The sequence below is a fragment of the Barbus barbus genome (genome assembly GCF_936440315.1).
Source record: "Barbus barbus genome assembly, chromosome: 41".
NCBI lineage: Eukaryota > Metazoa > Chordata > Actinopteri > Cypriniformes > Cyprinidae > Barbus > Barbus barbus.
The window spans coordinates 18546310-18562787 of NC_136719.1; the positions used below are offsets into that span (position 1 = coordinate 18546310).

The following is a 16478-nucleotide window of genomic DNA, read 5'->3' on the forward strand; positions in this document are numbered from 1 at the left end:
GGTAGTGTAAGTTCATGAAATGGGTTCATTAGTTACATTGACTTTACTTTTCCCTAAAGGGCCATCTTTTGACAGTACCTCAGAAGCACTGTGTTCTTCCTCGTTGGGTTCACTCTGACGACTCGTTTCACTCTGACGACTCGTTTCACTCTGACGACTCGTTTCCTCCACAGCCAATCGTGTATGGTAGTTATGCTGGTTACCCTGGTGACGGCGCCCCTCCTCCACAGAATTTTCTATAGCATGCTGGTACGAGAAATACACACATTAAAATTTGCATGTTAAACAGCAACTAAGGCTTTAGCAACATTTAGTTGGATGTAAAATTTGGTGGTGAATGATGCTGCACACAAACAGTACATTTCGTCCCAATCAGTCAGGCAGACAAGTTTATCCAGATTTGTATATATTTTCAAATTAATGATCATATATGAGAATTTACCCGGTTTTCTCTGTGGTACTGGCTGTGTACGCTGCGTCTCCTCCTTTCTGACCTGTAGACATTGATTTCCTCTTCTCCTTTAGCTGCACGCCAGATCTCCTGCTTACTGCATTCACAAACAGACACACAAAACAGACTGCATTACACTGTACGAAACAATAGAAAGAAGACACGAGAAGGTCTTGTTTGAGTTACAGGTGTCTATCAAAATATTAAATACAACAGATATACAAATGTTTCGACATTTTACATCATAAGGTTTGTTTGTTTAAATCCTTTCCACTTTTTTCAAGGATCAAAATAACATTTGAAAGCCAGATTTGAAATGCATTCTCAGACTTTTGGAGCCCACTGTATTTGAATGTGTGTTTTACCAAGCTATAGCTAGTGATAGTTCAGGAACGAGGACCCTTCGACTCCATGCCACCAGGTCTCTCTCAGTGGCAATCTCACTGCGTGGAGCGTTACTGTGCATCTGGCGAACACCTTCGATCTGTCCACTGCGTCTCAGACCCACGTTAGGTGGAGAAGAGACCTCTGTGGGAGAACTGACGGATCCTACACACACAAACCAGACATGCAACCAGCATCAACACTACTGTTGTTAGTATTACAGTATTACAATCACCCCCCACCGGTTTATAGAGATCACCTGATGACATTTTTATACTATACAGAAGTGATAACTTCGGCTGGCTCACTGGGGGTTTGTAAGGCACTATTCTTTGTATAGTCACTTTGGAAAACAATTCAAAAATACAGACAAATTACATTGTCTGGCTTTTCAAATGTTTTAACTGTAGACTGCTGAATGCACGTGTAAATGTCTTTTTTTTTATTAGCTTTTTATTGTTTTTATTTTTTGTAAATATAATGCAAAAGTTGTTCTTCTACATTTAAATACTTCTGGTATTTTTTTATTTACTTGAATATTTGATATGGCTGAAAAACATCAAGTGCTTTTTTGCTATTTTATTTTAGTCTTATTCAGTGTTATTGTTAACTAAAACAAAAATGAATAAAAAAATGAAATTGCAATAAAGCTCAAAATAAAATATAAATATTAGATGAAAAACTAAAAAAGCCAACTTAAATTAAAATAGCACACAATTTGTAACAATTGTTTTGTGATAATTTTGTAATTATTAGATTGATAAAATATACAATCATAGTACAAAGTACTTTTAATTTTATAAGTAATTCAATAAATGTTAAAAATAAACTGGTATCAAGAATCATGAAATTTCACTATTGATTGGTATCAAACATTTTACCATTGTGTCACTACACTACAAAAAATGTGTGCATTACCTCTGCTGGCTCTGATGTCAGACCCCAGTCTCTGGTCCTGCTCTTGCTGTAGTCTCTGGATCATATTATCAAGTGGACTAGAGCCTTCTGCAGCCTGCTGACTAACCACCTGATTCAGCCCTGAGTGAAGAAAAAGAAACAAACATAGTGACATTTGAACACTTTATTAGTGTTCAGTGACAGCTTGCAGGTGCATGTTTGCATTCACAAATGGGCAATAATTACTTTAAGCAATAAAAACACAGAAAGGGACCAAAGAGACACTGTCTGTTTGCGTTTCTTACCTGATGACGTGAGCCCCATCTGGGGTATGAGCTGTTCCTCTCTGCAGTTCTCTCTGCCAGGAACCAGTCTCTGGTAGCGTGGAGGGTGAGGATTCCCGTCCACATCCACCAGGAATGGCGGTGGCATGAGATGAGGCGCCTGCTGGGTCTGTTCGTCCAGCACAAAGTTATGGGCATCACGGATAAGCGGCCGATAATCAGTGTGGAAGAACATCTGATCTGCTATCTAGAGAACAGATCAATAGATACATTCACAACAAATACACATATACTAACGGAGTAAGACAAAAGGGGCTTCAGACTGTTCAGAACACAGTACCTTATTATTCTCATTACTTCTGCTTCGGATAATAGTATCATATCAGTTATCGACTGATATTAGATTTTTTTTTAAATACTGACATCTGCCAGTACTGAATATTTATTAGTGCATGCTCATTTCCCCATTTCTTATATTTAGATTACCATTTCTGTCATCTAACACTCACTTTAAATAAAATCTTTAAAAACAATAATTTAACTATTAAATATAATCTTTAGCAAATGTCACAATGAGCATCTATTTTTATACTGTACATTATAATGTTGTGATGCCTAAATTTGTTTGCAGCATTTAAAATAATTTTAGTTTTCAGTGTTTTATTTTTTAATGTATTCCAACGAAATACAGAATATCTTGACACTGTCCATTTATCAGTTTTTGGTAAGTTATCGGCAATTGTTAACTAAAATGAAAACTATTAAAATCTTAGAATTTTTAGTATTTGGAATAAAGCTGAAATAAAATAAAATAAATATTAAATGTTAAAATATTAGAAATATTATATAAACTAACTCAAATATATAAGGTTAAGTTGAAGTACTAAAATTTTTTAAATTATAAAAAGGAATTAAAAGTAAATAGAAATATTAAAAAGCTCATAAAAATGACAAAAAGCACATAACAAAATTACTAAAACTTAAACTAGAATTAAAATGAAATCATTGAATTAAACATGCAATATTATGAGGTCATGTGACAATACACTATTCATTATAGAGAGAGCAAAATGCATCAAATAGTATGCTAATATTTCATTCTGAACATAGTGTTTGAGACAGATATTGGCATTCAATACCTTGTCGTATCTGCTGCTAGAGCCAAAGCCAAAGATGAGCAGGTGACCGTGGGAGTCCGTGCAAGCGAAGTGCTGCCCATCTGGAGAGCACTTACAGTCAAAGACCGCACCGTGGCCCTGACCCTCGATCTACACACACACACGTAGAGAAAGGATGTTTGTGGTGCACAATAAACATCAATAAATCAGTAGATTTGTTTTAGTCAAACATGTGATGCAATCTGATTAAAGAAATATAGTGTAGCCATTTAGTTTACCATGTTAAAGTAAGAACGTATTTTGACTCCTCTTGCCAGATCCCAGACGATGGCATTTCCGTCATGCCCAGCAGAGAAAAGCACTCTGGAATCAAATGGATGTGGCTCCAACACAAACACCTCATCTTCATGGCCCTGTGGGTGAAGGCCATAACGACAACATTATTCATCACATATTGTGTCCTTTCAGTCATTGCGGAGAGATCTTTGCACTCTTACCATCAATACATGAATTAGGTTCCCTGTGTATGAGTTCCACACTTTCAATGTCAAGTTGTTTGCAGCGGTAATGACTGTGTTGTCATTGCAATCCCAGGCCACCATAGTCACCTTCAGTTTGGTAACTTTGTCCTCTAAAGGTGGAGGGTTGTACTTGCTAAAAAGACATAAATAAGAAAAGTACTTTATATAAAATAGTGTGACATTTCTAACTTGCTTTACAGCTGGCCTACTTTTAAAGAGCAAGAGCAATGAGAGGCAATCCAGTGTACAAAAAGACATATATAAATATCCATTCATTCATGATATTGCCAGAATAACAATGAGTGAAATTACAGAATGCCTAAGAATCTTACTGTAATTGTTTTTCTTTTTTATGCCATAAGGTTTGACTAGGACTGTCTAAGTTAACATGCAGATAACTGAACGTGTTTGTGTTTCTATGGACTGATGGGACCTTTATCAGTAAATGATGGAGAAAAGAGCAACTGAAGACTAATTTGTTTGGGGGAAAAAAATCAAACCCAGATGGCATTTGTTTGCTTGTAGTTTTGTAGTTTTTTTTAAGTTAAGACGACGATTGGCTTTCCCGATAGAATATGAATCCATTGTTGTGATTCTGTTGGTGGCTTTACAGGTTTTATCTTAGTTGCTCCTGTGCAGTCAGAATCAATTGCCCTCATGGGGCTGCAAAGTAATTATGTTGCTAACGATCAATTGTTTAGCAAACAAAATGTAACATTAATGCACAATTAATCAAGCCATATGTTTGAACAGTGATTAACATTTATCTTACCCAGGTAGCTTAGTGGCCATGTCCAGGAGAATGCTTCGCCAGTCCTGCTGCTGCAGCTGCCATATCCGCGCTGTGCCGTCTCTACTGCCACTCACAAACCTACACATGCATAGGTTTATACTCAAAAATGTAATCTATACAAATACATACTCCGAGGCTTCAAGAAAAGGAATTAATGAGGCACACTGATAAAATTTTAATCCACTAAAATTTTAAACTTCATTGCTGTCTTAAAAGGTTTAGTAAAATGTGGTACAACAATGATAAATTAATTTTTAAATGACTTACAGAAGAAGGAAAATGACTTGAACCTCTACATTAAGTTAACTGGATGATGAAGGGTTTTTGTTTTACGGTTTACTGAATGTGGCTCTTGTATTGCAGGCTATGTATTACTCTTTAAGGCATCTTATGTGATCATACAGCACAATTTTTATTTTATTTTTTTCTTGCTGTAAAAAAATTTTTTTTGCACTAAAAAAAACACTCATAATTTAGTTATGACAATTTTCCCTCTTTCTGAATTCTAAAATTATATGGTTAGTTTTTGTTACTATGCCTTTAGGACCTCCATAAACACCCGTTTTGCATTTGAGTAAAAGCGGTATTATTGAGAAGACGTAGTATTAATGTGGTAACATTTACATAAATTATGCATATGTGCACCGCTCAATAAAACAGTGATGTTTACTGATGTGTGCTTTATGTGAATTAAACAGCTAAATTAATGTATTGTTTTCCAGTAACAATATCTAAACATCTTTAAAACAATGAGAAGTAAAATTATTACATATTACATTAATAATACATATTAAGTAAAAAAAAAATTCTTATCCTGATTATCCTTAGCCGCATTATCCTCACAAAATTGTTACGACATTTTAATCTTAATCTTATCATGTTTTAGTCTTATTAACTTACACAATTTTTCTTCTCAAGTAAATTTATCTAGGCATATTTAGATATTTGTGCTGGGAAAAAAGGCACAAACAATGATTAAGAAAATTATTATGGTCATACAATTTTACTATACAGGTACATCTAAAAAAATTTGAATATCATGAAAAAGTTCATCTTTTCTTGTAAGTTATTTCAAAAAGTGAAACTTTCATATATTTTAGGTTCATTACATGTAAAGTAAAACATTTCAAACGTTTTTTTGTTTTAATTTTGATGATTAGCGCTTACAGCTCATGAAAGTCAAAAATCAGTATCTCAAAATATTAGAATATTTACATTTGAGTTTCAATTAATGACAATCCCTACAGTATAAATTCCGAGTATCTCTTGTTCTTTGAAACCCCAATAATGGAGAAGACTGCTGACTTAGCAATGATCCAGAAGACGAACATTGACGCCCTCCACAAAGAGGGTAAGTCACAGAGGGTCATTACTGAAAGGTGTGGCTGTTTACAGAGTGCTGTATCAAAGCATATTAAATGCAAAGTTGACTGGAAGGAAGAATTTGGGTAGGAAAGGGGGCACAAGCTACAGGGATGACCGCAAGCTTGAGAATACTGTCAAGCAAAGCTGATTCAAACACTTGGGAGAGCTTCACAAGGAGTGGACTGAAGCTGGAGTCAGTGCATCAAGAGTCTCCACGCTCAGACGTCTTCAGGAAAAGGGCTACCAAGCCACTTCTGAACCAGAGACAACGTCAGAAACGTCTTACCTGGGCTGTGGAGAAAAAGAACTGGACTGTTGCTCAGTGGTCCAAAGTCTTCTTTTCAGATGAAAGTAAATTTTGCATTTCATTTGGAAATCAAGGTCCCAGAGTCTGGAGGAAGACTGGAGAGGCACAGAATCCATGTTGCTTGAAGTCCAGTGTGAAGTTTCCACAGTCAGTGATGATTTGGGCTGCCATGTCATCTGCTGGTGTTGGTCCATTGTGTTTTCTGAAGTCCACAGTCAATGCAGCCATCTACCAGGAAATTTTAGAGCACTTCATGCTTCCTTCTGCTGACAAGCTTTATGGAGATGCTGATTTCATTTTCCAGCAGGACTTGGCATCTGCCCACACTGCCAAAGGTACCAAAAGCTGGTTCAATGACCATGGTGTTACTGTGCTTGATTGGCCAGCAAACTTGCCTGACCTGAACAAGAGGAAGATGAGAGACACCAGACCCAACAATGCAGATGACCTGAAGGCTGCTATCAAAGCAACCTGGGCTTCCATTACACCGGAGCAGTGCCAAAGGCTGACTGCCTCCATGCCACGCCGCATTGATGCAGTAATTCATGCAAAAGAGGCCCAACTAAGTATTCAGTGCATAGAAATGAACATACTTTTCAGAAGCCTGACATTTCTGTTTAAAATATCCTTTTTTTATTGATCTTATGTAATATTCCAATTTTCTGAGACACTGAATTTTGGGTTTTCATTATCTGTAAGCCATAATAATCAATTTCAAGAAATAAGGGCTTGAAATATTTCACTATGTGTAGAGAATCTATTAGGGCTGCAACTAACGATTATTTTGATAATCGATTAGTTGGCCGATTATTCTTTCGATTATCGATTAATCGGATTAAAAAATATTGACCAAAAAAAACACTATTCCACATTCTGCCCAATGTTCTACAAACAAACGTGACAACTGAATGCTATGAAAACATACAGTGTTTAATTTATTAGACCACTTATCATAATAAAGAGAAAACATATTTTAGAAATTTGTCAAAAATTTGTTTAAATTTAAAAATGTTATTGTCATTTATTGGACATAATAATAAAAAATGGCCTCATAACAGCTTGCATTCTTGCTGGTATTGTTTATGTACTTTTTGACTGCAATTGGGTATCGCGAAAAAAAAATACTGAAATAAAAAATACAAAAAAAAATAAGTGCTCTGGTTTTCTTTCATAGATAACAGCAATAATGATATTATAGCATTAAAAATAGCCTACTACTGTTACTAAAGAGCTTACACATATTGGAGTACTAACCAGTACAGAAAGCCGAAAAATGATTTCATCACCACAGACGTTAAAGAAACAGGTCTGTAGTCATTAAGTCTCCCTCTCTACTGTGTTCTGTCCGTCTGACGCGCGTGCGCTGTGGGCAGACCCGATTAATCGATAATGAGAATCGTTGTCGATGATTTTCATAATCGATAATAATCGATTTTATCGATTAGTTGTTGCAGCCCTAGAATCTATATAATATATCGGTCTCACTTTCTGAAATGAGTGACAAAAAAATATTGACCTTTTTCACGATATTCAAATTTTTTTTAGATGTACCTGTATAAAAAGCAAAAATTGCATTACACTGAAACATAGTGAGGTTGTGACTATGTAATTTTTAATGAGCTGATAAGTGTGCAACAACATAGATGTTTATTACTCTATGAGGTAGCGTGGATCTATAAATGAGTCGGAGTGAATTACTCTGTTAAATAAGACTGTGCGTTGTCTGCTACTGTGTGCAATCTACTCATTTGTGACATGGTTTTCTGCTTTTTGACAGTTCACTCTGCAGTTCTATTGATTGGTGAGGTTTCTTCCCTTCTTATATATGTAACACTGGATGCTGTCTCCTTCGGTGCAAATAATCTGTTCATGTAAACATCCATCGTTTTAATTCCTTAGGGACCTGTTACAGACCTCTCCATCTTATTACTCTCCTTCTCTCCCTTACTCCACCTTTTCTCCCTCTTCTCCTCTGTCACACTCGCTATTTCCCCCTCCCCCATTGCAAAAACATTTGCTCATTAAAGTAGAGCGAGTGAGGAACATAAAAAGAGCTTGCAGTGACAGAGTAAAGAGCTGTTGTGTAACATGCCTGTTGTTTAAGTAGAAAGACATTTCATGCACTTGAGTTCTTGTACGATGTGTATCTGAAACGCATGTTTGTGTGTGTTGGGAACAAGGGTGTTTTTTCTGCTGACAACACCAGCCTGTAATAATTATAAGAACCCCCAGGTTCCATTAATCCAACAAACCTGACATATAAACACACACTCTCTCTCACAATCGCACATGTACACAGACAAATGGAGCCAGTGTTGCTCACCGATCGCCACCATGGGAGAACTGGATGCTGTCGACTTTGTCCTAAGGAAAAAGATGAAGTCATTAAAAAACATGAGGGGAACCTCAAAATAATAATGAATTCCTGCAACAGTGAATCCAGTAAAGAGAATAAAAATGAGGTGCTTTAAAACAAGACATCAACATACACTCATTTTAAAAAATTCAGAGAATGTTTTTTAGGTTGAAGTTGTTATATATATATATATATATATATATATATATATATATATATATATATATATATATATATATATATATATATATATATATATATATGTATGTTAGTGCTTTCAATCAATCAAAGATGATAGGTTATATGTTATAATTAACCACATATTTTACTGTATTTAAACATAGCATTTAACATTTTTAATCATATATTTTCACACTGAATCGCCAACTTAATGTAGAAACAACAAAGGAATATTTTATATTTATTTAATTTCTGCCACCTTATTTACTAAGTACTGTGAATGAAGGCAAGTATCACAGATACCAAAACTAACACTGATACTGATACCTCTGATGACTAAATATAGGCATTCAACAAGATAAATGTGTGTTTTTTTACTAAATCAATTTTTAAATTTACAATACTTTGTTGAATAAAGTCATTATTTTTGTTTTCTTTGTGCACAAAAGGTATTCTCGTAGCTTCATAAAATTACAGTTGAACCACCGATGTCACATGGACTACGGGTTTGGAACAACATGAGGATGAGTAATTAATGACAGAATTTTCATTTTTGGGTGAACTATCCATTTAAAAATATTAATTGAAGAAATTAAAATGATATTTTGACAGCAGTACATTACACACACATACATCCACTGGGAGGGTGTTGAATTGTATTACACAGTACTGAACATGATAAAAGTATCATATAATGTAACTATTAGACTTATGAAATTTGATAATATATGACATTTATTTTATACTATTATTAATTTATAATTCTATAGTATTACTAACTTACAAAATAGGATAATAGTTTAGTACTGCTTAGTATTTTTTTTGCTGAGTGTTTTATCTTTCTATTAACAGTGACATTGGACAGGGTGTTCAAGACAAAATTGCATTTTATGTTTGGCTCCACTATATTATTAAAAAGTGTAAACAGTATGCACACACAAAATGCCAACAACACACAAAAAGCATTACATACAGTGTGAGACTCCAGCTCAGATATCTTCTCTGGTTGTCCATCTCCAAAGTAATAAACCCTAATGATGTGATCAGTGCTGCCTGTCGCGAGGAACATCCCACCTGAAATATTATCAAATATCATTTAATTAAAAAAATTACATCATTATAGTGACTAGTGACTTTAGTGACTAGTGACGTGACATACGACCAAGTATGGTGACCCATACTCAGAATTTGTGCTCTGCATTTAACCCATCCAAAGTGCACACACACACCGTGAACACACACCCGGAGCAGTGGGCAGCCATTGCTGCGGCGCCCGGGGAGCAGTTGGGGGTTCGGTGCCTTGCTCAAGGACACCTCAGTCGTGGTATTGAGGGTGGAGAGAGCGCTGGATATTCACTCCCCCCACCTACAATTCCTGCCGGCCCGAGACTCGCAACCCTTCGATTACGAGTCCGACTCACTAACCATTAGGCCACGACTTCCCCATCATCAACAACACAGCATTAATGAGCATAAAAAACAGAAAAAAATCCATCACTAACAAACGTTTTGTCAATTTTAATGCAGGCACAATCTCGCAAGTATCAGCAATAATCATAATATTGCGTTCATAAACAAGAAACTCAAATTGCTCAAATTAATTCAGATCATGTATTACCAAAGACATGAAGAGGAAAAAAACAGAATCTATTTCTATCTTTGTGTAAGTGTGTATGTGTCTATCTGGGTAAAAGCCAGTTGAGTGTTTCCTTTCTTCAGTAATGTGTATTTGAAGAGCTCCTGCAGTGCTGAACACTCTTTAAAAAGTCTGTGATATCTGTCTGACAACAGGATATTTATATCTTCACTTGCAGAAAAATGTTTAAGCCAAAACGATCCGCTGTCATTCTATAATTTGCTATCAGCTTTCAGAATAATGAAAACATGGGAATAAATAATCACTTAATATCACGTTTCTATGGGAGCACATGAATTCATACAATCATGAGCATGAGTCTTAAATATCACGGCTGTCAGCTGATTACATTTTGTAGCCGAATTACAAATTTGCAGATGAATTAATCATGAATTAACTGCAATTAATCACATATATAACTATTTCCCTAAAGAAGCCCCAAAATTAAGGTAATAATGGCAAACAAAAGCATTGACAAAGTGAATTAGAGTCAACATTGTTTCTTTTACTTCCATACTATTGACTTTAATTCTATCATTGGCCTACAGTCCACAGCAATCCATTTAATCAAATTTGTCAATCTGTCCAAGAAAGATTTAGGGGCCATTTACACAGGACTGTGCATTACGTTGACAGCCCTAATAAATATAGATTTTCTCACAAGATTTATTTCATTTGCTATATAATAAACATATGATATATAAGATCACAACTGTATCATATGTCATATGGTAAAGCAGTTATGCAAACTGGCAGATACCACTGATCAGTGCCTCTAAACTCAAAAATGTTTTCTGTCCCATTTTACTGCAAGCTCAGTGTTGTAACAAAAGCATTTGTCACATGGGTTCCTGTAACAGGCTGTGAATGATAAAATATATAGTTTTTTTGTATTTGTCATCCTTTCCTATCAAAATGCTTGTTATGGATGCGAAAAAGCAGAAAAATCGAACCTGATCTGAATTTTTTTATGACGGACGAAAGTTTCGGAGGCAGTGTATACACGTGATTGACACAACGTGAGGTCATATTTATTTTTTAGCATACAAAAAATTCAGACTCAGTGTGCAATGACCTTAACTGATAAAACGGGATCAGGAAGAGGTGAGAAAAGAGCTTTGACACTTCTGGCCTACCTGCACTAAAAGAGGAACAAATCATCTGCACGCCTGGTCTGGGCCGCTCGATGAATTTGCTGGGTCGCTGCCTGCACACACATATAAACAAACAGAAACATGATGAGTGCCAGAATATATTCTCTTGGTGACCTTATTTAAAGGTGAAAAGAGTAATTTGTGTACTAAAATTTAATTGCAAAAATAACAAATGAAAAATCAAAACACTGAAACATTTATTTCACATTGGATCAAAAGATAATGGCATGCAACAAATCCATGTTTCTCTTTTGCATGAATTCAACTAAACAAAAAGAGTTTTTAAATACTTGCTCTGGAATAGCAAAGAAAAGATTGCGAAACTTAAAACCCCATAGATGAGTCCAAGAATGAAGAAAACACACCCGAATTTGAGCGTGCGTGCGTCCCACTGCCAGAAACAGATGGTGCCGTCAGCTCCAGTGGAGGACAGGAACCTCTTATTGCCACTGCACAGAGGAGAAAACTACACACACACACAGACGAAACAGGATTACAACACAGTAAACGTTGTCTCTATGAGTTGGTGTGTGATTGTGCATGCCTATTACACTGCAAAACATATATTGTAAATTTAATGTGAAAGATTGAGGTCATTAAGAGAAATTATAAAAAGTGACAGTTAAGATATCTATGTATTTTCTGTAATCTATAACAAAAGATCTCTATTTGAAATGTTATTTCAAATAGATAAACAGATCTTGAACTTTTGATTCAAAGAATCCTGACAAAAACATCACAGTTTACAAAAAATATTAATCAGCACAACAGCTTTATTCAGCATGGTAGAATGATTTCTGAAGGGTGATATGACACTTAAGACTGGAGTAATGGCTGCTTGAAATTCAGCTTGCCATCACATAAATAAACTACATTTTAAAATATATTAAAATAGAAAACAGTTATTTTAACAATATTTCATCATATTATTGTTTTTTTTCTGAATAAATAAATGCTGTCTTTGTGAGAATAAGGGACTTTTTTTTAATGGTAATGTATATTTCTGTCTACTAGAAGTATCACAGTCATTTTTACAGTAGTTCTGCTGTTTATTATAATTAAGTAACACTATATTTTGACTTCACAGTGAACAGGATCAGGAAGTGACTGTAACACAGCAGCACTGAGCTGTACACACAACAATTAGCCATGTCTGCATTATAATAATCTCTGTATATTGTGCCATGCTGGCACTTATGTTCCTAGCATGTACTGCCGATTGAATACATTATGTTGTTGTATCGTTTTAGTAGTATTTATTTCACTGCTAATTGCAACATTGAAACAAGCATTTTCTGTAAAGCTGCTTTGAAGCAATGAGTACTGTGAAAAGCGCTAATGTTCATAAAAGATTATGTTTTTGCATTATAACATAAAACAATAAATGGCAATGCTTAGTTTATTTTAATTTTTCTGTACAACCAACTGTGTTCTGTAACTGGCTGGGAGAAAATTTATTAAAAAGCTCCAAGCTCCCAGGCAAAGGGAACATGAATCACCATAATGGTGACTGTTTACACTATTATCCTAGAATGGTGTGCAATATTGTCGTCTTTCGCAATAATTTATTGTGTTACCACAAAAAAAGGACCTAGACTGCTATTGATTTGAAAAAACAAAACACTTTTATTGTAAGAAATACTGTTAAATCTTATACAGAATTCTTTGTAATGGTGAAATTCTCATGCATGTCTCATTACATTGTGTCTGTTAGAAGCATTGAAATGTGAATGTAAACGTTTAGCACACCTGTAATGACGTGATGGATGCCGCGTGGCCCTCCAATACTGCCAACGGGGCGCAGGTCTGCAGGCACCACACTCTGATCATTTTGTCACAGCTGCCGGCTGCCAGCAGGGTGTTCTCATAATTCACAGCCATGTCTGAAATCTCTGCCGCATGACCTCTCAGTGTCGCCAGCAAACGCCCGTTATCCGTCGCCCAGATCTTCACCAAACAGTCGTCCGAACCCTGAGGATACACACCACACACAGTAACCCCTCAGACCCTGCCAAAGTCGTGCGTCAGAATGATTTTCAGGCTAAGCCTTCCTTCAGAAGTTCTCTCTAGAAACTTTGGTCTCTGTGCAGCCAAATAAAATCCACTAGAATTTAGTCAAGTGTTTTGCAAATTAATTAACTCAAGCAGAAATTCCAGCCAAACGTCTGAAGTTAAACCAATCCCCCCTGGGCCTCTAAAGATGGGCATATCAAGTCATTTAAATGTACTTAATACAATTAAATAGGCACAGATAACAAGTTCAGTCTGCGCCAAGAGAAGCACATTACCTAAGAGTGAGTAAAAATAACCAAAAACAAAACTGATGACACCCTAAATCACCCTATTGTTTTATGCATCCAAAACCACTTTGGATATTTAACTTGCTCATAAAGTCAGCATGAAATCAAAATGCACTCTATTTACTTAATTACTTGAATTCCTGTTCCTGGTCTTATTGTGAACAACTCATCAGTGCATGTTATACCAATAAAACATTTACAATGTTACACTTTTTTTTTTCAAATAAATGCTGCTTTTTCAAAATTCCTGTTCATTAAAGAATCCTAAAGAAAAAAAATTTAATCAGCACAAGATTGATAATAATAATAAAAAGATTAAATGTCTCTTGATTTCACCAAATCAGCATATTAGAATGATTTCTGAAGGATTGTCTCAAACTGAAGACTGGAGTAATGACTGCTGAAAATTCAGCTTTGCCATCACAGGAATAAATGGCATTCCATTAAAATATTAAAAGAGGAAACAGTTTTAAATTGTGGTTTAAATTTTATTAATATTTATATCAAATATCACACATATTTCAGTATTTCATTTCACACATATTTCATTTCATTTTTGATAAAAATAAATAAATAAATAAATATGGTCTTGGTCAACTTAAAACTTCTTAAAAAAGCCTTAAAAAACTCTGACTCCAAACTTTTGAGTGTACATCATCCCTATGTTTCCTGCAGAAACATTACAACTGTCTTCCAACACAAATGTTACTATTTGTTACTAATACTACATTTAGCGAGTCCAATGTGAATTTACTGCAAGCAAGGTGAATCAAAAAATCTTTTTAACCTAAAAACACAGCACTGTGGCATTGCATTTCCAAGACAACAGGCAGAGACCATAACAAAGCAAACGCTACCTACAACCTGAACCCCATCTATCATTCATTCACAGCTTGATTGAAAGATGCTTTCCCCCTAAGATAAACAGCTTGCCATTTTCCTCATTTCGTAAACGTGATTTTAACAACATGAAAATATCACAGTTGTTTCCAGAAACACTGGAATTAACTGTGATAATAACATTGATTTCAGCAGGCCACACATGCATATCGAATTGAGCAAAGAAAAATGATCCCCAAGCCACACGCAGAGACAAACATTCCCGAAGATCTGTTAAACACAGACAGAATGCCAATGACACACTGGCTAATGGCTCAGGAATATGAAAGAGATGATTTTATTTGTGGCTCGCAGCCAATTCCATAAAAGAAACACTTTTTTCAACATGCATGCGCGCACAGACACGCCCCCCTACGCCGGGAGAAAAAGACCTATAGACAGAAAAAAGAGAAGGAGAAAACACAGAGAGGCCCCGATCGAAAGAGGAAAAGACAAAGAGAACAGGAGTAGGAGAGAGAGATAGAGGGAAAAGGGAGGGAGAGGCAGAAGAGGGGGAGTAATCCTTGCTGTTCAGCCATTTTTGGAGCATTAAAAACTTGCAGAGTAAAATGGAACCCAAGAGTGCACACTCAAAAACACACATCAGCAAAACACACACAAGCACGATCCTACAGAGCTCTGACAAACGTTAACTACAGCTCACGCCAACAGCTGAGAGTGAGATAATGTCCGAGAAATGCATGAATCAAAACACATGCGCTTACCCACACACACACACTCACAAAACCTTTAAGAAGTTTGAGGACATGATGATGATGTCACAAAGCAACAGTATGCTTACCCAGGCGGAACATGTGAAGGACCTTTGACCTCTACACTTATCCCAGAGTCAAAACATTATCTGTCCCTGTGAGATCAGAAGGCTCGCTGTCTAAAAATACCCTTTTAGTCACTAGGAAATTAAGACAGAGTTTCCAGTGTAGCACAACATCAGACGAAAGAAAAGAACTACTCATTGAAATTCCAACAAAGGGCCATAGAGCCGATTTATTAAGGACACACACTAAATGTTCAAATGTTAGGGGTCAGTAAGATTTTTTTGTATATTTTTGAAAGAATCTCTGCAAGTCTGCATTTATTTGGTCAGTAATACAGTAAAAAAATAAATAATGTATTACAATAACTTTTCTATTTGTAATATTACATTTTAAAGTGTAATGTATTCCTGTGATGGCAAAGCTTAATTTTTAAAATTCAGAAATACATTGAATATGCTGATTTGGTGCTCAAGAAACATTTCTTATTATCAATGCTGAAAAACTGTACAATATTTATAACAACAATATTTTTGAGGAAACATTATACATTCATTGACGAATAGAAATTTAAATAAGAATATTTTTGTAACAATGTCTTTAGTCACTTTTGATCAGTTTAATGCATCCCAACTGAACAAAAGTATTAACTAAAAAAAACAATCTTACTGACTCCTAACTTTTGAATGTAGTGTGCAAAGTCTTTAAAAAGTCCAAAGACTGCATTTTTTATTTAAACCTGAAAATAAGTTTCGAGATTTTGAAAAATGTCATCACACTTAAATTGTTAATAGTTAGTAAGGTAGTTATTAAGTTTCAGTATTGGGTAGGATAAGGGATGTAGAATATGGTCATGCAGAATATGCGTTTTATAAGTACTAATAAACAGCCAATATGTTCATAATATTCATGCTAAAAAACAACTAGTTAATAATGCGAATTGGTCCCTATACTAAAGTGTTACCAAAAATGTAAAACAAAGTAAATATTCTGATGTAAAATGGACATGAAATATTTTAATTTCTTCACTATTCCTGGGTCACTGATCAAACATACATTTCTGACTCTGATCATGTG

The 16478-nt window shown here is 35.3% G+C and overlaps 1 protein-coding gene across 1 annotated transcript in view; it reads right to left on the reverse strand.

Moving 5' to 3' along the window:
* LOC306860694 (PH-interacting protein-like) overlaps positions 1-16478 on the reverse strand; it is a 39566-nt gene that overhangs the window by 16490 nt on the left and 6598 nt on the right. The window contains exons 8-21 of the mRNA XM_079402515.1: positions 13196-13417; positions 11812-11912; positions 11429-11499; positions 9630-9730; positions 8444-8484; positions 4428-4526; positions 3632-3788; positions 3413-3547; positions 3156-3284; positions 2038-2263; positions 1754-1873; positions 817-1000; positions 443-548; positions 79-246 (exon numbers count right to left, since the gene is read on the reverse strand). Of these exons, the coding sequence (XP_079258641.1) occupies positions 79-246; positions 443-548; positions 817-1000; positions 1754-1873; positions 2038-2263; positions 3156-3284; positions 3413-3547; positions 3632-3788; positions 4428-4526; positions 8444-8484; positions 9630-9730; positions 11429-11499; positions 11812-11912; positions 13196-13417 (1860 nt within the window). The remainder of the gene's footprint in view (positions 1-78; positions 247-442; positions 549-816; positions 1001-1753; positions 1874-2037; positions 2264-3155; positions 3285-3412; positions 3548-3631; positions 3789-4427; positions 4527-8443; positions 8485-9629; positions 9731-11428; positions 11500-11811; positions 11913-13195; positions 13418-16478) is intronic.